This window comes from Micrasema longulum, unplaced genomic scaffold (genome assembly GCF_059751315.1).
Source record: "Micrasema longulum isolate JH-2025_06_02 unplaced genomic scaffold, ASM5975131v1 h1tg000696l, whole genome shotgun sequence".
Taxonomy (NCBI): domain Eukaryota; kingdom Metazoa; phylum Arthropoda; class Insecta; order Trichoptera; family Brachycentridae; genus Micrasema; species Micrasema longulum.
Genome location: NW_028277892.1, coordinates 454,960 through 478,749, shown reverse-complemented (window position 1 = coordinate 478,749; position 23,790 = coordinate 454,960). Strand labels below are relative to the sequence as shown.

Here is a 23,790-nt window from a genome sequence, read left to right as displayed (position 1 = left end):
TCATATATAAAACTGTCAAAACTTTTACCTGCTTTATACGAACTTCACGGCAGTTGCTGTCATTTTTATCCTTCTCTATTTTAGTAGTAACATTGCATAAGTCTATCTCTTTCATTTTTCAAGTTCACAAACTTTCACAGGTAAATGAATGAATTCATTTTGTCCAGTTTCTTGTGACAAATGCGAATGGGAGTTGTGTCTGAAGGTTATAATGTTGAAATGATAAGTTAAATATTTTGTTCCTTCGTTATGACTTAAAGTAGATGAACATTTCTGTGATATTGCCGTCCAAATTTTTATAATGTTCCGTATTAATTTGTGTTTAATTTATAATTGTGTGTTTGTCCTACTTTCTAATTGTGAGTAAAGGTGTTTTATATTATAATTTTGATCTAGATCTTGACCACTGGACAATTTGGACACAGACTTAACAGATGTTTTAAATATAATAAATTCTGAAGATTATATGTATAGAACGCGTCTTCCTATGAAAAACACACGAATTATAATGGTTATATTTGTTATTAATTTCAAGAAATGTTTTTACGATGACCAATAAAATGAGTCATATTAATAGTTTTAAGCACTTACCCAATATTTTACACGATTTTAAAGCTATTATTCGACCTCTTTTAAAATAATACACCAATAAAATTCATACGTCTCTATATCTGATATCGTCGACCATTGATATATTAATGCACAGACGCGCACTATAGAATAAAACATTAGTTTGTTTATTTAGACCAGGGCTGCATTCAACAGCAGTATAAAAGTGTTTATATTTTGACGTTAATAAAATCAAGATTCGTTTTTCGCGTATCCCAATCGGATTCTATCCTTAAATTTTTTTTAATTTCGACCCATATTTAATTGGATTTTTGGGATCGCAAATATAATATTAACTCACATTTATTATATTTTAAAAACGTATTTCTATCAGTACAGCCCTGTAAGTAAAAAGAGCTTCGCAATTGCGCCGCTAAGCGTAGTTTGCCGTTTACAATAAAAACATATTTACACTAGAATATGAATTGTTTTAAGCTTCGTTTCACTCATGAACAAATATTTACTAAAGAAAAGTTACAAAATCCTCTTTACAATGGTAATCCGAAAGATTTTTACACGCTTTCATGACACAAACAGATATTTTGGTTTCAATTATAAAGGTCACGCGTGGCTGGCGGTCGAAGAACGACTAAATACGCGTTGGGCATGAGTTGAGTGTCGTCATTTTTGAGGGCTCAAGGCATGTCTATGTGTATTAATATGTCAATGTCGTCGACAGAAAATGCTCTGAAGGACACTATTTTACAAATAACTAAAAATGATGTTTAATGTTAAAAAATTTACAGAATAAATTGAAATCAAATTATGTTGGTTACTTAGCGATAAAATTATTTCTAAATCTAAAATAATACCTATTTTATGACATTAGTTCATCCTAAAACAATGTTCTAATGTGTTTTTTTTGGCAGAAGGATTGGTGGAAAAATATAGGGATAACCTCAGATTAATAATGTCAGCCTCGTGGTGTAATGGTTAGCGCGTTTGCCTACCATGCAAGAGGTTTCGGATTCGATTTACGACATGGTTGATATGAAATATTTATTTAAAAGGGTGTTTTTACACTAAAATATTTTATAGTCCCTGTTCGGGTACCTGAAACGTAAGGCTGATCACCTTATCTTCGTGTAACAAAATTGATCTAAATATGCTGCGATTGGTGTACCAATCCAGTGCCCTATGCACCATTAGGTGTGGAAAGGGATTGATGATGATGATGAATAATGCGCTAGCTATAGAGGGGCCCTATCATTATTTTGCATAGAAGGAAACCGTTACATTTTTTTTATTTTTTTATTAAATTGAAAACATATTATACATAATTATATACAATATTCCCAAGGAGTTTTTTAAAAAAAAACTCATTTAGAAACATATTTTTAGTTAGCGACAACTTCACTCTGCTGGCGGCCATTTTGTTTTGTTTGGCAACAGACGCGTAACGGAAGCTTTGTTTTTAAATAACTTGGATATTTATTTTTAAAATAAATAAAAATCGACAATGTTGAATTATAGTGTGTTTGGTTGCAGCAGTATGAGCGTCAAAGGTGTAAAGCTAGGGTTTCCTAGGACAGCGGTGCCCGTATTTTAACGGCCGTAGTGAACGGTGATGCAGTGGACAGCCGTCGTAAAGGTGATTAGAGAGTGGTTTTCTAGGAAAACGGTGTTAAATGGTGTTGATAACACCGTTTTCCTAGAAAACCACACTCTAGTCACCTTTACGACGGCTGTCCATTGCATCACCGTTCACTACGGCCGTTAAAATACGGGCACCGCTGTCCTAGGAAACCCTAGCTTAAATATTTCAAAGTAATTACAATGCAAATTAATATCGATTTGGCAATTATTCTCGACCTGAGTACAGCCCATTGTTTTGCTGCGAACTGTAGCTAACTTAATACTTAATATCATCATGTTTTTTTTAGGTTTAGGCTTCTCTATAGCATGCGCATTATTACTTTGAGGGGATAACGTTTTTTTTTTTAATACAAATAAAACAATATTTACATTGTCTTGTATTTCTTATATCTAAGTATGCCACTTCAGAACCTTGGATGCTCGGATTAGTCAGTCGCGAATCGCGAACAATGTTACATATTTCACACAGGAAATAAAATCCGATTGTATAAATCACTAAAAAATAAACGCCGGTAAAAAAATCTTTATTATGAGTTCATGTAAATATTCTTAACAAGGTTATAACGTAAACGTTTTCGAAACTTTTAATCGAAATACTGCTTACTCCCTTCGAATCTTGTATGATTCTAGTTTGAAATATATATTTTTAATTTTTCTCGAGTCCTAAAAAAACATATCGTCAATTCATTTTTCCGTATGAATAATAAATTTAAACACGAATAATTATATATTGATATTTCAATAAACCAATAAACTAATTTAGGCTACAAAAATCTGTTATGAAAGTTTTGTTCATAATTTACACCACTAATAAACTTTTTTATCTCGGTTGTGATCCTAATGTCTATTGTAAGAACATTACTTATAGTTTTACATGTTTAGTATTTTATCATTCATGTTTAGCGCTTTTTAACACCAGTGTTTGTAGCATAGAATTATAGCAAAATATTTTTATCGACTTGTTTTGTTTTTAGAACGGCAATTTTTCAAATATCATCTTCTGTCATTTCGTTTTGACTTTATTTTGACATTTTGACAGCGTAATTATTATTTTGAATATGAATTCGAAATTGATATATAAAATGGTGAGCGAGATTGTTTTGTTCTTCTATATTTCAGTTCCAAATTCATTTTCCGGAAGTTAGAAATTTGACGAATTGAAAAAATATTTTTGCAGGTTTTTCGGAAGCTGTTGTATTGAGAGCGTATATTTCTCAACATGGATTACACGGGGAGATAGAGTTTTCTCAAAAGGCTGAAGCTGTCGTCAGCATACGAACAAATTTAAAAACTACTCTAGAATATCCAGATCAAGTATGGCAATGGACAATTCACGAATTCCCTGTCGACTATTCAGAAATCGACGAAGAAAGGTGCGCGCCATCGAAACTCGGAAAAGACGTTATAAAACTGACAGAGGAACTCGGATTTTTGACGCTTCCCGACAATCAAACCAGCGAATTCGAAAGCAAAAATAATCTCACTGGGAAAATAGGATTCTGGGGAAAAAGTTTAGTACTTGTTTCTCCTGAAACTCAAAGACGAATTTGCGCTACGATTGTTTCAAATGACAGAACCGTTGAAAGGGTAGCGTTTGCTAAATTTTACACCCCGATCGCTGGAACAATATTTTTCCGATGGATCGCATCAAAAGATTCTGATCACCCGGATACCTTTATCCAAACGGATTTATACCATGTTAAAAATACAAATTTGAAACAGCCGTTTACAGAGCACAAGTGGAAAGTTTACGTGACTGATATTTTTGATTCTGGTAAAGATAAATCTGAAGAAAATTGCAATATTCTGCAGTTGGTGTTTGATCCGGAGAATAAGGGAGCTGGAAAAGGGATTGGGGATATCGATTCCAGGCTCGATGAGCTTCAAATAGCGACAGACGTTACAAACGAAAGGACGAAGTCTCTTTATAAGGATGAAGGGTTGACCTTATTACCGAGTGACCTCGAAGGGCCTCATAGAACTCTGTATATTGTTATTTTTGACCCGAAGCACTCCGACAGTTTTTTGGCTTGTGCGAAAATAAGGCATCATCACCCGAGATACTCAAAGTAAGTATTTTAAATTAAAAACATTTCATATGATAACAATATCGTTATATTGATGGTGGAAAGGCCCAATTGAAAAATATCAATTACTTATCTCTTTTGTAATAAACCTTTTCAAAACATTATATAATATAGTCTTTGAAATATGTGGTATACTCGGTTAGGAATTTTATTTTCACTAACCAGTATTATGACAGAACTATTATGTATTTAAAAAAAGAATATTCACTTATACTAATTTTTCTCAAAACTGTAATATTTAAATTCAGTTTGTTTCACCACACCAATATTATAAAAGTTTCTTTTTTTGCATTGATACTTGGTAATATTGTCATTGCTCAGGCTGAAATTAAAGTAGACAAATACGAGTAGTCTTATTGAATTTACACTATCATCCCATTTTCAGTCAACACCATGATTTTTATTGGATTGCACTGAGGTTTTGTTGTGAGCGTATTTTACGAAAGTAACCATTCGGTGATCACTACGCAAAGGACTTTTTCAACACCTCAGCATTCCACGCGCCATTTCGAAAGAAACTGAATGTACCTTAAAAGAAGGTGGACATTTCGCACCTAGAACTGTTAAAACACCCGAACAGTTACCCGTGCAGTTGGTTAGAACAGTATTTGAGCAGTCACCGAAACGCTAAACTCGAAAGCACGTGCTTGCTTTTGTGATGACGCACCGTTCTTTGAGGAGAATTCTTTATGAAGATTTGTTGTTTCATCCCTACAAACTAATGCTTGTCCAAGGATTGGGTGTTATTGACTAGCTGTCAGGAAATGCTTTAATAAATCCCTCCGAGAGAATTTTTAAAACCTATTTTTATCGAGCCCATTTTTATCTCTGGAGCTGTGAATAAACAAGATTTTTCTTATTGTACTGAAAATAGCCTATGGGAACTTCACAAAAGACTTGAAATTGCAGAAAATTTTTAAAATAGCATAACAAATCAAAACTCAAAGAATTAGTGAACTATTTATATGCACTAGCAGTAAACTATTTATACTAGTAAACTATTTATATGGCTGTCGCCGACTGTGACATGCTAGGAAATTCGGCCCTTCGGGCCTCATTTGATTTATTAGAATCTCGGGCAAAGTGAAATTTCACCCTTTTGAGCCTCACAATTTATTTTTTGCTGTTATGAGCAATCTAAATATAATAATGAACCGGGGGCGTGGTTCTGTGGCTAGGTGTCGCGGACCCAGGGATCAGAGGTCCGAGCATCGCACCACGCTCTACCACAACTAGGTTCTCATTTTCTAATAAATAAATAGTTTGGGTAAATCTTTAAAAAAAAAAAATATATAATAAAAATAAAATAAATATTTCTTCAAAAAAAAAAAAAAAATCTGTCTCTTAGAATAACGCTTTCAAAACCACACAGTTATAATATATTTAATATCCCGGCAGCCTCCGTATTGAAGTGGTTACGACGCTTGACTCAAATCTGTCTCATTTATATATGTATATAGATACAGATATTATTTTATAAGCAAAATAAAAACATTTAAATATCCTGCCATCTAGCGGCCGATTTGTGAAACGTTAAACCAAAATTTTATCCAATTTATAAACCGAAATCAGACCTTTCAACTCACTTACGAAACTTTTCGCTTCGTAAGTACATATACTAAAAAAAAAATTCACCATAAGGCAAAATAAGCCCGTACAGGACAGATGCAATCAATCATTTCTAGAGTAATAATATTTAGATGTTTAAAAAACTGGATTAAAAAATCATTTGTTGTAGAATCATCTGCTAGGAATATATGCTTCTTGGAAATAAACTATTTGGGAATTTGAAGTACACGCCTGGATCTTCCTTATTTCTTCAATTGCACTTATGCAAATGCAATAATTTCGATTATAATTGATTACAGGGTATTATTAGACTCCCACGGAATCAAAGGCGAAGTTGAATTCAAACAGCAGTCTAGATTCGACCCCACTTGGGTGACATTCAATATATCTGCATCTGATGGAACTTACGAGTCCTCTCTCCGCTACGCCAGTTCTGTATCCACTTACAACATCCATGAACTGCCCCAGGAACCGAAAAAGTATTTTGTGAAAAGTTTTGATAAGTGTTCCTCCACGGGGAATATATACAATCCCAAAAATGTTGATGTTAATAGGACCCCTCCTGCAGGCAAGTTTATTTATTCATTAGTTCACAGCACACATACAAATATTTCCAAACAATCTATATAACTCTAGAGCATTTTGATTTTAGTATAGAAGAGTCCTGACTTACCATGGAATTTTCTAACAAGTTGGGACCTAAAAATTACAATTGCGCTTTAATGAAATTGATGAAAATAATGTTTTAAAAATATGTTTGTAATAATTTTTTTGATTAAGCTTCCATTTTTATTGCTTTCTGTTGACTAAGCATTTTTTCCCACTCTGTTTGATTTTATTATTATTATTTTATTTTTTTGCATCACAACAGGCCAGGATGCCAAATTACAGCGGTGAATTACGGCACAGAATGTCAAGGCTTGAGAAAAATCACATTATTATTTTTGGTGTTCTCACCGGAAATCGAACCCGGAACCTTCATGCGTGAGTCAAGTGTCTAAACCACTACACCACGGAGACTGCCAGTGATGAATGATGAATGGTGCAATGAGAAAGTTCAGTGCTACGGGAAATTGTTACATGGCAAATAAATGATGAATTTAGTTATGTTGCATGGTTGGACTGACGTTACCATGCCCTGTGCCCTCTTTATAGGCTGTGTTCCTTTGTTATTCATATCTCCATGGCGGGAACAAATTTAATGTACTCCAGGACGTTAGAAGGACATCTTATGTGCAATACTGTTGCTATTGCAAATATGACGTATTGTATTCTATATAAAATGCTGACTTACCTCTTCGGTCGTTACTCTACATTGCAAGTAAAATTGTTTGGCACGTGTGTGTGTCATCGATGAATGGAGTTTGACCCCGACGCACGCTTTAAAAATTAAAGTATTTAATTGTACAGCTAAGTTCCTCGAAACTGTATGAAAAAAATATTAAAAATGGTTTTAGTAAAAATAAACTACTTTGAAACGTCACAGGTTCACAGGTTGTAATGTTAGATTTCCGGTTTCTCATGTAGCCATGTTTTTCGAAGTTTAGTGTGTTCTGATGTTTAGCGGGTACAAAGAAAAGCCAGCCAAACGAGAAAAGCTGCCTGATGGAGCTCTCTGTAATCTGGGAGCCTTGATAGCTATCTGTCGTCTACAATTCTTTTTAATGAAACACCTCAATGTATTTTTTTCAGGAATGGGTACACAGGACCAATACGCCATCGGAGACTTGTTGGGGAAGATGAAAGATCGCACCGAGTATCTGGTCCATAAATATTTACTTCCTGGGTTAAGTAACGAGTTGAGTGGCTCATATTGGGACATATTCCTTCCTTTACATGGGCCAAATAGTATTATACAAAGGAGCTTGCTTATCAAACGGTAACATTTAAAAATTATTTTTCTTGTTTTATATTATTTTATTTATTTTATTTTTATTTTATTAGGGAAATCAACAGTTCTACATACATATTTTTAGTAAACAAACAGATATAGTGTATAAACTCAGAACTAATAACAGATTTCCACATAGTATACAAAGTTAGTAAAGAATATATATATTACATATCAAATAAATACAAACAATTTATACATATAAAAATGTTATTTTCAAGTACTCAATAATCAAAGATTTTTTAAACATTAATTTTAAGAACATTAAGTTACTGTAAATTGGGCGGGATAAGGACAAAAATGCTTGAAGAGAGGATAAGGAGGGGGGGGGGAGATGTACATATTTATTATTATAATGTCTACTAAGTTACATAATACATTTTTAGTGTAAATTTTAAATCTGACAGAGTGATGTTTGTATAATCTATATTTTTAAATTTTGTATTGTAAAATTTATTTTGTATTATGTTTGAATAAATAATTAATTAATATGTAGAAGTCACCGGGAAATAAATGCCCACTGTCATATGACCTACTATCGTCTTAAGGACAGTGCAGAAATCAATTCATACATTTCCTGTATGCAAACCGGGTTTAATCCCGGTGTCAACCGGGTTTAATCCCTGTGGTCCCGTGGCTAGTATTGCGGACTCACGGATCAATGGTCCGAGGTTCAAATCCCACTCTACCCCAATTTGATTTCCATTTTCTAATAATGAGTTATTTACAACTCGTTGCAAATGGTCACCAAAATTTAAATATTTGGGTAAATTATAAGAAAGCTAATATTTCTTTTTAAAAAAATAAATAAACAACAGATTGTCAAAACACCTAAATTCCTTGTGAAAAATTGCTGACATGCGCGGATATCAGCCATATCGATAATCGCTGACAGCTAGGGAAGTAGTACACGAAATCAAGTTCTCACTAGGAAGTAAAGTGGACACTGGACAATAACTATACATAAGTGGTAGCATCTTTAGATAGTTCAGTTCCAGCATACAGTCAGTTCGGACAGTCAGTTCATAAAGTCAGTTCATACAGTCAGTTTCAGAATGTGGCCCAGGTGCTTGGTTACAAACGTAAAACATTTATGTTGTTACTCTGTTTATACGACATGTGATAACACGCATCTAACATCAACATCGTTTTCTTCTGTCACCTCCAACTGGGTAGGAGCTCCCATGCCTCGACGTGCATAAAATCCTACATATATGTGGTTAATATTTGTAGCACTTTTTTGATGAAATATCGCCCTAAGGGCGCTTTACAATTCTGTACTTTACTTGCATTATTATGAACTGATACATCACAATGGAGGCAGAGAAAATTTTTGAAAACGGAATATGAAACCAGAACGCGTGTTCAAAGTGACATTAGAAGCGAACTATATATCTAGAATTAGGTATTAGGTGTTAACATAAGATGAGAACACAATAAAAAAATATTACAAAATATTAGTCAATAATTCATAGCATTTTCATTATACACTGCGCAAATATCGCGAGCTGCTTTGGCAGCTTTAGTTCCTCGATTCAACGCAAACAGAACAGGTGTCAAAAATGCTTATTTTCATCTACTTGATATTCTATTTTGAAGGCTCGTAATTAAACAAAATAATATATGTAACGTAAAAGCAAACACACTATCTTGTAGATGATAAAGTTTTCTTTCGAATGGCATACTGCCTTTACCATTTTGTTTTACTTTTGGTGCTCTTTTTTAAATTTGGAAAAATCCAACACATCTTATGTTAACATCTAATATATTATCTTCTCCCTCTTACTCGTGATTTACTGTTATCTCACTCAACTCACTCTTTTACCAGATCTGGTATTTTTTATATAAATTTAGGGTTAAAGCTCGTGCTAAACAAAATATGCACGGTGACGATTAGCGCATGCAAGATAAGAATGCCGTCTGCTAGAGACAATCTTTCCAGATCTTTTGCAACACATCCTTCCTGTCCCACCAAACGCAGATCATGGTCTTCTTTAGGTGGAGGTATCGCTTGACTCTCGACTTCTGAATTATTCTAAACAGCGCAGTTTATTATTAGCACAGTTTTGTAGAGCAGGAAGAGCTCTTTCGAATAATTATAAACACTTTGCTAAATAGCAAACAAATCGTATTAGGAAATTGTGTATGCGATTAAGAGCAATAAGTAATAGAATGTATATATTAATATATTATGTCCCTGTTAATACTTAACGAATTATTTATTTATCTCTCTCTGAATCAATTATACGATACGCTATAACTTCTTGGGGGTTATCAAGTGAAACTAATATTAATTTTATTCAAACTTTGCAAAATTCTATGATCAAATGGGTACTACGTAAATATGTATACCGCCAGAGACACAATATTTCAATATCATTGATGTATAAATCTGTAAATAAATTATCAGTCAGGGCTCTACTTTGGAACAACTTAATTTGTCAGCATGCGTCGCACTCCGAGTATAAACACAAGTTGGTACATGATTACAACACCAGGTTTACTAGTATGGAAGGGCTAGCTGTTCCTAGATATTGCAATAAATATGGCAAAAGAACACTGCAATATAGTTTACCTAAAATATTTAACAATTTACCAAACAATATTAAAAATACAGGAGTGAGACGTATGCTCAAATGGTTAATTGAAAAAAGTTTTTTGTTTTAGTGATAGTTTTTAATTTTTAATAATGTAATGAAATATGGTGTAATATGTATTTAAGAAAAATGTTTGCAATTGGTTGCTGCACATCGATAGGGACGAGGTTGTCAATTTTTTTAAAGTTCGAGATTAGCAAAATTTTACTTAAATCTGCTTTCCTTCCATACTTTTACTTTTATTTGCTTTTTATATAAATTGATAATTTTTATGTTTTTTTCATTATGTATTTTTGTATAATTTAATTTAGTACGTACTATTACTTGGCATATGATTTATTGCTCCTGTTTCTTATATTTCTTACTATAGTATTGAGAGAGTTTCTAGAAAACATATCTCAATTATGCTTTATATATATTTTTTTCTGTTGATTTAAATGATACTCTTATTTTGTTTTTTTTAATACTACTATATTTTACTATCATTTTGTTGATTTTTATGATACCACTATTTTGTATATTTGATTATGTGTGATTCTTAATTTGTATAATTTATATTTTAAAAATTATTTCTGATTATATTTTTTGCATTGTATTCTTTGGAATTTGATTATTTATTACATTTACCTTTTTTTTCTAGATTGTTATTCTGTCATTATAATTTGATCTAATTAATTTTACTACGTATTTTTATTGTTATTTATTGTGGCTTGACACGGGCATAGCCTAAAAGGCCTTAATAAGTTCATAAATATTTAAACTAGTGTAATTTTGAATGAATAAACAAAATAAAATAAAATAAAATAAATATGTAATGTTTTTCAAGTAAGTAATTTATAAGAACCTGCCAAAAAATTTAAAATATATAATTATCTTTTTAGACATGAAGACAAGCCTACAGTTTGTGGATCAATCGCATTGTATGACCAGGATACAAAATATCAAACTCAAATATTCACGGCTCAAGTGATTCTCCGCTACCCTTTGGTAGGCAGAGTCGTTCTGCGGCAACCCAAAAACCAGCCGTGGACGGACACGAGCATACTGTTTGAGTATCTGGTGCACGCGGACGGGGCGAACTTAAACAACTCCCTCGAACACAGGTGGGCTGTACACGAGTCTGCCCCGAATCAGGATTTCTACAACTGGACAGGAAGATGCCTCAGCGCTGGGAATGTGTATAATCCGTTTAAGGTCGATTTTGATAAGTCTGCTCCCGAAACTGCGTGCGGATTTGGGCATATAGGAAAATGCAGGGTCGGCGATTTGTCCACAAGGTAATTGAAACGTTTGATAATGCATTTGTAAGGTGGATCAGCTTTTAGGCTCGTTTTACATCGGTCAGAAAATTGTAAAAGATCTTGTGCAGTTTCTTGTACAATGTGCCAAATCTTGGGCGATTTTTTTTGCTATTTTACATGGGGCAGGTTCTGAGCTTGAAAATTGCACGTATGCGTGCGCAGAACGTACATGTTTTTCAGGCAATAACACATATATGAGGATATCAGAAGCAAACTCAGAAATCTCCATTGAAGGAGTTACTGAGATATTTGCGAAAAACTTTGAAAAAATAATTGTGAGATTTGAGATTTGATTTGAGAATGCTAAGTTTGCGGTGTCAATTACCTATAATTAACATCTGTTTTTGCAAGATTTAGAGACGGTTTTGAATTACGCTATTATTTAGGTAGGTACATTTTTATGTTAAGTTTATTTTGGCATCAATAACTAATTTTCCGTTTTTGGTGGAGATTTCTAAATCAAATAGAGATGAGTCCGCCTCGTAACATAGCAGTTGGCACATTCACCTACCATGCTTAAGGTCCAGGGTTCGACTGCTGGCGTAGACATAAAATATTGATTTTGAAGGGGGGTTCTACACTGCGATATTTCATTGTCTTTGGACTGGCACTTGAAGCGTAATATTGATCATCTTATTTCCACGTAATAAAAGTTATCCAGATGCGCTGCGATTAGAGTACCAATGCAGTGACCTATGCATCATAAGGTTTGGTATTTAATTAACTGATCATTCCCCTTTCCGCACCCAGCGGTGCACAGGCCACTGCATTCGAAAACCAAATTCAGCGTAGTTCGATTGTCTGTTACATAAATGTATTTTTTACTTTAGTTGCCAATCCAGTAACAATAAAATATTAAAGTTCAAAATATATTCAATATCACTTTTTCACACTCCATGCTGTCAGGAATTGAACCCAGGACCTTGAGAATGGTGGGCGAATGCGTCAACCACTGCACGACGAGGCAGACTTATCTCCACTCAATTTCCTTCATCAAGATTTGTACCCTAGAGCAGCCGTCGAGTCGAAAGCTCTCATTTAGGGTTTTGTTTCTTTTCACACGTTTAACTGTTTTCTTCATCCGCCTGGACACAGAAGATTTAACTAAAATTTTTCTTGTCAATTTTTTATTTTAGACACGGAACTCTGGGCGTAGCTGGACGAAAAAATGATGGCGTCAAAATATCTAGAAAGATGTTTACCGATCCTTCTCTGCCGTTGGCGGGAGTCAACTCTATCCTCGGGAAGTCTCTGGTAATATATGACGATCACGGACCCGTCGCCAGAGGTGAAAGAATGGCCTGCTCAATGTAAGTTGCAATCGTAAACTAGCAACATTTGTTATTGAAAGAGATAAGTTTGATCTCATAACCCAGCCCATGTCAGATCATAAGCTCCGTAAATGCCTAGACTTACATATTTCCAACATCTTCATTTCTGTAAAAAAATAAATATTATTGGGGACTCAAATAAGTTCTTCGCTATTTTTTTTGTAAAATTTAATGCTATATTTTTTAAAAATTAGTAAAAAACATGTCATCGAAAGTATTGTCCATCGCCAGCGACTGCTTCCTCCCATCTTTCTGGCAGCGTACTTTTATTATTATGGATAACTTATGCAGGGCTATTTTTGTAATATAATATCTCAAGGGCGCTTAACATAGTAATTCTATAGATAAATAAATTTAGCTGAAGCTTTTAAATTTGTAATTTAATTCAAACAATTTATTTTGTTATCACATGCTACGGAATTATTCAAATAATTTAGAGAACAAGTGGGTTTTAAGCTTTTTCCAAAACATCACTTCACTCTCACAGCCTTGCACCTCTCCTTGGAGAGCATTTTATGCCATAGGGATGGGACCGCAAATGCGCGTTCATTGAATTTAGTGCGCTGTTTGCGTAGAGGTATAACAACTTTTTCTCTCGCCGTGGACGTAGCTGGTCTAGTTCACCTGGAATGCATAGTTCCCTTAGATATTCCGGAGCAGAGTTGTGCAGTGATTTATACATAAGCCAACAGAGTTTGTATTCCACCCTTTGTGGAAAACATAGCCAGTGTAATTCCCAAAGTAGTGGAGTGATATGACTGAACTTAGAGATTCCAAAAATAAGTCTCGCTGCAGCATTTAATACAGACTGACTGTAGGCGAGTCATTTTGTTCATTGGTAGACCTGCATAGGTACCATTACAATAATCGACTCTAGACACTACAAACGCATACGAATATAGTTTCAAAAGAACGACTCATTTTTTTAGGCTATCCGCGGATAGAGCGAGTTTTTGGCATCTTCAGAAGAATGGAAGTTTTTCTTAGCCAGGCCATGAGTCATCGATTGGAACAAGTGGTAATCAGAAGGAGAAAATATGAATGCGGTGGGTAGGGTAGGACTTTCTATTTGAGCGTTTCCAAGTATGTTTAGACTGGCCTTGCAACATGTGCCTGAGAGTTGTCGTTTTTCTTCAATGCTCGGCTCAAACACTTCAATTGTACTCGATAGTGATCTCCCTTGATGGTTTTATTGGGTTTGAGGAGCTCGTAAAACAAAGTATTGTTTTTGTTTCTTCAGTATCGGCGGCGTTTATCGGCGTAAAGCAGTGGCTAAAGATTGGCACTCCAACGGGGACAAGATAAAGGTGACGGGGAAACTGGAGTTCCTTCAGCAGACAGAGTTTGATGTCACTAATATGGAGGTGGACTTAGAGGGACTTAGCGATGTCAGCAAGTACACTATTCACTTGGTGAGTAGGTTATCAACATTTAAATTATTCGCAACAGAGAGTAGTTTAGTAGCAGTTTAAACATGGGCAGAATGGTGAATGTTACACAGTGTGTAAAGTGGCCAAATTAACCAGCCATTGGCAGGTCATAAGCCCTGTAAATGCCTAGACTTCCATGTTCTCTTCTCATTAATGTTTTCCCTCTCTGTTGCAATAAATTAAAATATGAATCCCTAGGGAAGAAATTCAGCCAGTCTGCAAGCATTTGGACATACTCAAACATTGTTGAATTAACTACCTGGTAAATGAAGAAGTATAAAAATTGGAAAATTGTTTTCAGGCGTTGCTTAGTAGGTGATTTGGTTCAGCCGGATGAATCTCACCCGCACAATAAAGGTTTTAGCTCATTTACTTCACAAAAGTCAACAGATGGAAGAGTTGAGGAAATGTGGATGTTTAAACATGGGCGGAATGGTGAATGTTACATAGTGTGTAAAGTGGCCACTTAAACCAGCCATTGGCAGGTCATAAGCCCTGTAAATGCCTAAACTCCCATGTTCCCTTCTCAAAAAGGTTTTCCCTCTCTGTTGCAATAAATTTAAATATGAATAACTCCCGAAAATCCAGCCAGTCTGCAAGCATTTGGACATACTCAAACATTGTTGAGGTTATTAACATATTATCTAGACTTAAGGAAAATCATATTAAATTATTGTGATCTCTCTAGAAATTGAAGTGTAAGGCAAGAACCTAAAACTTTGTCTTAGAATGGTAGGATGTCTTCGAATAACCCCACATCTGAGAATGTAACCACATCTTAAAATGTAACTACACCTTAGAATGTAACCAAATCATATAATGTAACCATGTCTTAGAATGTAACTACATCTCAGAATGTAATCATGCCTTAGTTTGTAACCACGTCCAAATCTATTAGCCTTTTACATAATAAGTAAGGCGAAAAATAAGCAACTACTATTTTAAAAAACAAACCACATCTAAGAGTGCAAGGATATTTTATAATGTTACCATATTAAGAATTTTTAAGTGTCTATGGATGTATTCATGACTCAGAATGTTACCATGTTTTTAAAAATCAGCATTTTTAAAATACTAATATAAGTTTTGTGCTATGGTATGTATTTTAAACATTTCTTGAAAATTTAACTGTAAAGCGAAACTATTCTAAAATGTTATTAACGAGAGGTGTTAATCAAAATGAAAATTGTTTTAACTTAAAAGTAAATAACAGTAGCACAATAGATAATAAGAGAAAAATTTAAAAACACACAAATTTCTTATTATATTGGCCCGTTTGTAATTTTTCAATTAATGAAACAGAATATTAGCGGAAACACTGGTGTTTTTCTCCTTAAAATTAAAGTAAATATTATTAATGTAATAATATGATTTTTTAAATAATAATTGTATTTTTTTTTGTGTTTTAGACTCCAATAGAAGACGACCTGGAGTTTCCCTGTGAACCTTCCACTCTGTATGAGGTGTTTAACCCGGTAGAAGTCGATGAAAGAAGTGTTCCACCACCAGCTAAAGGTAAATAAGTAAAATTTACTTTAATATGAATCCATCAGAGCCAGACTAGGCTCAGTTGCCACAAAGACCCCACTTGGTTACAAGGGAGAGGAGAATAATATGCTTGTACTAATTGACACATGTGTATATTTCCGTCCTGATAGACAGAAAGCGGTGCCATTATCTAAAGACCATGATATGCCGTGATCACCTAATTTTATTGACTTATTCGTATAAAACTAAGACATACTGTGTTGGTAGGACAATCAATACAAACTCAGCATTATGAATAGGTATATTTGGAATAAAAGTGTAATTAGGAAGTCTAAAACTATCATTTAAAGGCGAGTGAAATGTTTAAAAATCATGATGCAGAGTGTGCATTTCAAGGTTTAGTGTAAATTTTAAATTTGTAATGATTTTCATACAAAGTTTCACCATTTTTGATAGTCCAAATCACGTTTGCACTCATTTTCAGTCACAAAAACCACCGCTACATGAGAAAAAAACGTTCCAAACTGTTCGTACCATTTTGATGGTCATCCTGCAAATGACGGCACCACTTTTCGACTTTCTGCTCACAATCAACACTCTCTAGGAAGCCTGCGCTATCTGGTTTGTACAGACAACATTTTAGTGACATCATCCACCGCTACATGACGGCTCCGCTCTCACCGAAATCATAGCTTTACAATCTGCTAGGATGTTATTAAAATATTTATTAAATACAGCAGAACTCCGTTTATCAAATCGTTATCAGAAAATAAAAAATAATGATGTTTTTAATTTGAATTTAATTGTGTAATTAACTTTGCTGGACATGTTTAAGTAGGTTTTGAATGTGAGTTTTACTGTATAAGTGTGTTTTACATAAATATTTTCCTCCAGGTACAACAGATCAATATGAAGTAGGAGATCTTAGTGGAAAGTTTGGTGGTATAGAAGGGAACTCCCAGTTCATGGGATCATACAATGATTCGCTTCTTCCTCTATTCGGGTCACAAAGTATACTCGGGCGGTCTGTCATTCTTCATAAGAAGGTTTGCTTACAGTTTATATAATCATATGTTCACAGTTAAAGCGTCTATTGCTCACTTGCTCGTCTCCTTTTAGAATATTCCTCTGTGATCTGGTCTCCCTTCCATGTGGGCCGGATAAATCATATCAAAATCATATCGAATTGGTGCAGCATTGTCTGCTAAGAAAAATAGCATAAATAATTGGCCTCGGGAGGGGAGACCACACTTATGGAGAAATGGAGTCAATGTTCAAATCTCAAGTCTACAGAAATGTAGAAATAACATTGACTCCATATTTATGTTTAATTTACTAAATGGCTTAATTGATATACAATTGTTACTGGAACAAGTGGCATTCAATGTTCTGATCCACCTGTTGAGAAATAATATTGTGCTGTTCTATAATCAGCACAGGGCAAACTATGGCTTGCATGCACCAATGTCCCGATTATGTCGCATTGTAAACTCCAGACATGACCTGGACTTTTTTGGTGTAAGTCTTTCTAGATTTTAACAATCACTAAGCTTGAGGTAGTAATTATTATTTATTTTTTTGTCCTAGCTTTAATTAAAAGTGAAAAATTTACTGCTCTAAATAAATATGCAAATAAATAACTTTAACCAGTTCTTTAAATTCCTTATTCTCTTCTTAAAATGCTTACATATATATCATCTATCACAGCGTTGGTCTAAAATCGTTCTCATTATGCGTGCCTTCAAAAATTTCCAGAACGGCCAACGCAGATGGGCGTGCTCCAGTATAGAGCGGGGGTACAGTCCGTCCGAGGCCAGAGAGTTACGGGCCATAGCGTCCTTCCACCACCCAGCCGGGTTTGCCTACGGCTACGTCAGGATGACCCAGCTCGTGTATAATGATGGAAGTCAGAGTGACACCACTATAGAGGTCAACCTCAGGCATCCCGGAGTGAGAGATAGGAATGTTGTAAGTTTACTAAATTTAATCTCTGCTTAGAAATGGCTCAATCACCTGGCTGTGCATCGGCATTAAATGAATGTCAATTGAATCACACTGTTACCTTAATTATATTATGTACGAATATGTCCTTGGCTAACGATGCACTCGTCTTAACATTGCATGATTGGAAGCATTTCTGGAAGACTTCTTTCGAAAGGGCCTTCAGCTGCTCCGCTGTGGCTCTCCCAATGTCGGGAAAGGTGTTAAAACGTTTTTTCCAAAAAAGAGCCAGAAGTCACATGGTGCTAAATCCGGAGAGTAAGAGGGATGTGGACAGGAGAAAACCTTTTTTTCGGCCAGTATCTCGTAGATCAGAAGCGAGATTTTGTGACAAATTATGCACTCACTTCACTCATTTGCAAATTATTGGTTAAAATGTAAAAAACCACTTGTAAACAATTTTCAGAGTCATCACATTATCACCATACACCGAATTGAACAATTCATTAACTTCTTTGGCGAAATCAACAGACATGGTAAATACGACCTCATTTTTCCGGCTCTAGAAGCCGACTGATAAGTCACAACTTGTTGACACTAACTATCTCAATGGATCAGGCTATCGAACTTATAACTTCAAATGTATATAGCGTCAGCAGTTGCTGCTTTAAAAATTTATTCGGCATATTTTTCATCAGCCCTTGTATATGTTTTTGAATTGTTGTTTCAGAGCATGAATCACGACTGGGCTATCTTTGTGAATCCTGTCGGTGTGGATGCTGCAGTGCAGGTGACGAACACTCGTTGTGTGGCCGGAGGATACCGCTGGAACCCTTACTACACCCAACTAGCTGACCCACTCAACCATGACCTGTACCGCCAGGAGTGTGGTCCCGATAACCCCCTTCGCTGCCACGTGGGCGATCTGTCCTCACGCCTGGGGACCATCCACATTGGTACAGTCTGCAATACTATTCTCGTGTCTATCTCGGGTTTTCTCGTTTTCCGCATCCATCAACATATACTTCGTAAATCCTTTCAGCTGTTCTTTTGCTGTCCATTTGCTCTACGCATTCAAACCAACAACGAACTCTTTTCTTGATTTTGTCAATAGTGCTTGTCTCTGCCTTACACAATCCGCGGATTTTGACATTTGTGCACGCACCTACAGGACTCAATGAGTAATTTTTTGGTTTAAATTTCCAGGATTGAATCGCCAGATGTTCACAGACTCTAATCTTCCCTTGGAGGGAGTAGTAAGCGCCTTGGGAAGGTCCATTGTCATTATGGGAGCCAACAGAAGTTCAGAACGATTTGCCTGCGCCAATATTGAGCCTGACTTTCACATCATCAAGTACGCCAATATAAGGAAACCACCTCGATTTGTAGTGTATGTACAAAATTATTTAAATAAGATAGAACAAAAATAAAATCAAATAAAACCTACGGGTCTAGGGAGAATCGTAATCTGCCCAGCTTTAAAGATCATTGGAGCCTTTTCAAACTAAAGAGTCTTGAAGAAACAAGAAACGCAATAGACCCTAGAGTTGAACGCATTTCTGAAAATTGTAGTGGTAATGACGGGTTCTAAGTTCAAGGCAAAACTGAAGGAATTTTGGGTAGTGTTTTGTGACGTTGTCAAGTTGAGTTTCGATAAAAATTGGTTCGTCGATATTCACAACTATAACATTACCGCATTCTTTGAACATAGACCCCGTTTATATGTATTTTACGAGAATTAAATTGTCCCTCCACTACTCCTCCGCCACGCCGAAAGTAGACATTTCCTTGTTCTGATTGATGTCCGCGTTTTGAAGTCTATCTTAATTAATTACGGTGTGAAAGGTAAAAGAGGAAAAGTGAAAAAAACCCCACAAAATCTTTATTTAAGCTTAAAGAAAGAGTTGCCGCTATGACAGGTATATTATTTGGAATGTTTTTAGTGATGCCATACAAAAAACAATTTCAGCAATTTAGGGAAAATATTGTTTATATTTTATGCAAATTAAAAAGCAAAAAAAAAAAACAGCATTTTTTACTAAATTTGATATTAAGTATTCTTCCAAATATCGTTGTAAAGTATACAGAGCTTAAAATATTTAGAGATTAAAGGTTGAATTTGACCATGAAATAAATATATTTATATTTTTCATCTGCAGAAGTCAGTTCATGGAAGACATCCGTCACGTGATGGGCCTCCCGCCGTGGATGCTGAACGCCGACAGTCGCAGCGTGCAGACCCTGCACCACGGCTCCTGCCTGCAGCTGCTGCTGCACTTCCGCGGTCCCCAGGCCGCCGCTGCGGAGCTGGACTTCTCCCGCCTGATGTCCACCGGCCGCCTGTCCCAGCCCACGCTGTTCGTGCCGGGTTACCTGGACACCAAGAGGAAGCAGGTCATCTCGTACCGCCAGTGCGGCATCAGGGACCCCAACGAACAACGTGAGGAAATCATTCATTTTCGCTACTTTATTATCCAACTATTGTATTTTCAGACTTCATTGTATTTTTTTAGATTTACTAACAATATAAAGAGTTGCAACGGTTTTATTTAAAAGTGGAAAATGGTCCACTGTGTACACAGCTGTATCGTATAGGTCAAGTACAGTACATCACAAACAAATTAACAGTGGGTCATTCTAGTACACAGTAAATAAATATGTATTTAGATTTTAGTGAATATGTGGGTAGCATAACAAATACTTCTAATAGGTTAGGTACATAGTGGTTCATGATTAACTGTGTCTTAACGTATTTGATCTTCTGTACCCTAATGTGGCCATTTTGATTTTCTAGTCAAACAATCAAAAATTGCTAAATTTATTCACTTTTATCATTATTATAATTTTTTTATTTGTTTATTTTTTCATACAAATATTTACATAGAAATTTCATTACAAAAATACACTTTAAAAAATACATCTTAAAATTGAGCTATACTGTAATTTGGAAAAAATGCCCACAAAGACTTAGAGGTCTGAGCGTTGGCCATTCTTTTTTTAATAATTTATAAGTTTATCGTATATAAATATGGTGTCACATAACCATGAAAAGAAAAACAAGATTAACATATGCTGCTACTACAAAAACAGGATTTATTTGCAGTATGTATTTTATTTGTTAATATATTTTTTTTAAAGGTGTATTTGTTCCTTCCATGCTAATCCAAGACCTCAAACCTAATTTAAACTGTATCAGAGATTTGATGTTTTGTAATTCCTTAGGTAGGAGATTGAAGGATCTTGGACCAACAATAAAGAGTGCCTCTGTTTGAACTTAGTTCTGCATCCTGGAACTGACAGTACACTATCGGATATATCACTAATCCGATTCAAATTATTGCTAAAAAATTCCCTATTTACGTGAACATATTTCAGGCACTGAAATAAATTTAATTTTCTGAAACCAAGGAGTCAACTCTCTACGAATAGTTCATATAGGAATATTGATACTGTTATTTTACAGTAAAATCAATGATAAAAATCAAATCGGACAAGAGACAAAGAAAATTTACCTTCAAGTTTACTTTTGAGACACAAAAAAAAAATGTACGCACCACTTGTACGCACTGTCACAGCTCCTAGCCAGTTAGTAGTGATGTGTTTGCCCTATGAGATAGGCTGGAGGTTGGGCTTATCCAGAGACCTATATACGTATAATGAGTTAGAAACTACCTTGAATATATCTTCTCTTCAAGACCGTCGAAATAAATCCGACCTTATAGTCCTATTTAAAATTCTCAACTCACTCTTTGATGCCCCTGAACTACTGAGCTTAATAAAATTAAATATCCCAACTAGAAACCTCAGACAAAACTTACTCTTCGATACCGATATCCATATAACTAACTATGGTTTCATTCCCCAATGCCCAGAATTCTTAGGTCTGCCAACAAACATACCAGTCTTGATTTATTTGATAACAATTTGTCTTTTTTCATCGATCACTGAATCAAATTCAATTATAAACACCTCTGTCCCGCTTCCACTCCCACAAAGTCTACTATAAACCATTGAGTCTTTCTAATTTTTTTATAATAATTTTCTGTGCATAAATGTGTCTATAAAAATGCCCATTGGGCGTATATATAAATATATATATATGAGACCTTACTGGGAGCCAGATTAAACTGTAGTGTTAATACTTAAACGTGCAGGGTACTTGATCCACTGTGCCTGCCCCCATCTTGACCCTATACATTCCAAACAAAATGATGAGTTGTTCACAAGATATGTACTAAAAAATATAAGAACTGCATAAAATACACAATCTTGTGTTTTTTTTGCTTTTATTTACATGGAATTTATCATAATGAAATTTTTTTTGCAGCAAAGAACAGTCAGAATCCATTCCGTCCATACTTTATATCTTCAGGAGCGTCTGCCATTGAATCATGTTGGATTTATCTCACCATCACTTTTGTTATACTCAAAAATTATTTGTTTTTATAAATAAAAATACTCATCATAGTATTGTTCTATGGAATTGCAGAAAAACAATTTTTTCATAAATAAAATACAATTATCTATATTTATTCTGTGAAATTGTATAAAAAAATATTTTTAACTTGTGTTTTTCATTTCTACAATTTAATATTATTTATATACTCATTTTCAATTGGGTTTTACTATTTTATTGGTTCAATCACAAGACCAAAACCGACGCCAAAAACTTAGAAACCTGGAAAACCATTGAAGAACTGCAGCCGGTGCCGAGAATGAGAACATTTTATGGTCAATGTTCCCACTTATATCTTGGATCCAATTCCTGTCAACAGTCTGCCAAAAAATGCTCGCGACATATCCACATATTCAAAATTCAAACGGAAAAAAAATATTTTGTTAATGGACAGAAATGGAATCACACTCTATAATTCCGATAATCCAAGCTAAGCTACCTACACTTAGTTGATACTTGTAACCATGTGTTTGTATTTGAATCAAATCATTTTCTGTATATCCATGTAAAAAATCCAAAACAATTCATTATGTCAAAAATATATATATCACCCTAAAATAAAACTGTAAAATGTCTTCCTCGGCACGGGTTTTCCCAGTGAGGAATACATTGTAAATTCAATCATGTAATATATTTTTGTGAAGCATTAATGCCGTGCTTCTTGCTAGCAGCAAAGAAGACCTTCAATTCTTGGTAACAAAAGTCTACGGTGTATGCAAGAAAAGCGATTTGCTTATGAATGTTGATAAATCGAAAGTGATGGTTTTTGAAAGGGATGAAAATATAACTAAATGTGAGATCAGCGTGAACGGAGATATTCTGAATCAGGTAGAAGAATTTGTATACCTGGGAAGTATGTTTACTAGGGACGGAAAGGCTGAGAAAGATATTGAAAGGAGGGTGAGTGCCGGGAACAGGGTGAACGGTGCACTAAAATCTACTTTGGCAAACAAATGTTTATCGCAGGAGGCTAAACTAGCAGTTCACAACGGAGTTCTAGTTCCAACTCAAATGTATGGGAGCGAAGTATGGAATTGGAAAAATGATGATGAAAGTAGGTTGAATGCTGTCGAAATGCGATCCCTCAGGCGAATGTGTGGTAAAACGGTGTATGATAGGTGCACAAATGTCGAGATCCGTGAAGTGTGTAAGACTGAGACATGCATTATTGACAGAATCAAGAAAGGGGTGCTGCGTTGGTTTGGACATGTAGAGCGAATAGACAGCAAAAGAACAGCTAAAAGGATCTACGATGCAAATGTTGTGCAGAAAACGAGGGCAAAAAAATGTCTGATATTTTTTTAATGTTTTAGGGGCCGCTACCGAGCCTTGAACTTTTAAAATAATTGAGAATTTTATGTTTTTTTTTAATTTGAATATTTTCCTTTGAAAAATTATTTTACTTTATTCAGAAAACATACAGTATAATCAATATTAAAAACAAACACTTTCAAGATATTTCTATGAAATTAAATATAATTTAAACAGCAAAAT

At 34.9% G+C, this 23,790-nt stretch overlaps 2 protein-coding genes across 4 annotated transcripts in view; one reads left to right on the top strand and one right to left on the bottom strand.

Moving 5' to 3' along the window:
• The window catches only part of LOC148279600 (pyridoxal phosphate homeostasis protein), a 32,023-nt gene extending 31,398 nt beyond the window's left edge, over window positions 1-625 (bottom strand). The window contains exon 1 of one of the 2 annotated variants that reach the window (XM_088229699.1): window positions 592-625. Coding sequence is in view for 1 of the 2 variants with exons in the window: in XM_088229698.1 (XP_088085824.1) it covers window positions 29-115 (87 nt within the window). In the remaining variant the exon portion in view is untranslated. Of the gene's footprint in view, window positions 1-28; window positions 226-591 lie in introns of those variants that run through there. The other variant, XM_088229698.1, reaches the window with a different exon arrangement.
• Window positions 185-22,404, top strand: Rsod (superoxide dismutase family protein Rsod). 2 transcript variants are annotated; one of them, XM_088229690.1, is made up of 14 exons: window positions 185-205; window positions 3,383-4,274; window positions 6,161-6,429; window positions 7,554-7,740; window positions 11,231-11,626; window positions 12,787-12,960; window positions 14,222-14,393; window positions 15,821-15,926; window positions 16,794-16,945; window positions 17,655-17,867; window positions 18,571-18,796; window positions 19,047-19,230; window positions 20,000-20,280; window positions 22,168-22,404. In XM_088229690.1, exons 1-14 carry the CDS (start codon window positions 187-189, stop codon window positions 22,287-22,289), a joined length of 3,393 nt encoding a protein of 1,130 aa, XP_088085816.1. In that variant the 5' UTR covers window positions 185-186; the 3' UTR covers window positions 22,290-22,404. The 2 variants fall into 2 exon arrangements, with proteins under 2 accessions (XP_088085816.1, XP_088085815.1); XM_088229689.1 differs by lacking the exon at window positions 185-205 and adding an exon at window positions 222-359.
• Window positions 22,405-23,790: the final 1,386 nt, after the last annotated feature.

Bases quoted from the DNA above. Each gene is read 5' to 3' on its own strand.
- Rsod (XM_088229689.1), top strand. From the start codon at position 302: ATGTTCCGTATTAATTTGTGTTTAATTTATAATTGTGTGTTTGTCCTA. The intron at 360-3,382 runs GTGAGTAAAGGT...ATATTTTTGCAG, and splicing joins GTTTGTCCTACTTTCTAATT to GTTTTTCGGAAGCTGTTGTA. The intron at 14,394-15,820 runs GTGAGTAGGTTA...TTTGTGTTTTAG, and splicing joins GCAAGTACACTATTCACTTG to ACTCCAATAGAAGACGACCT.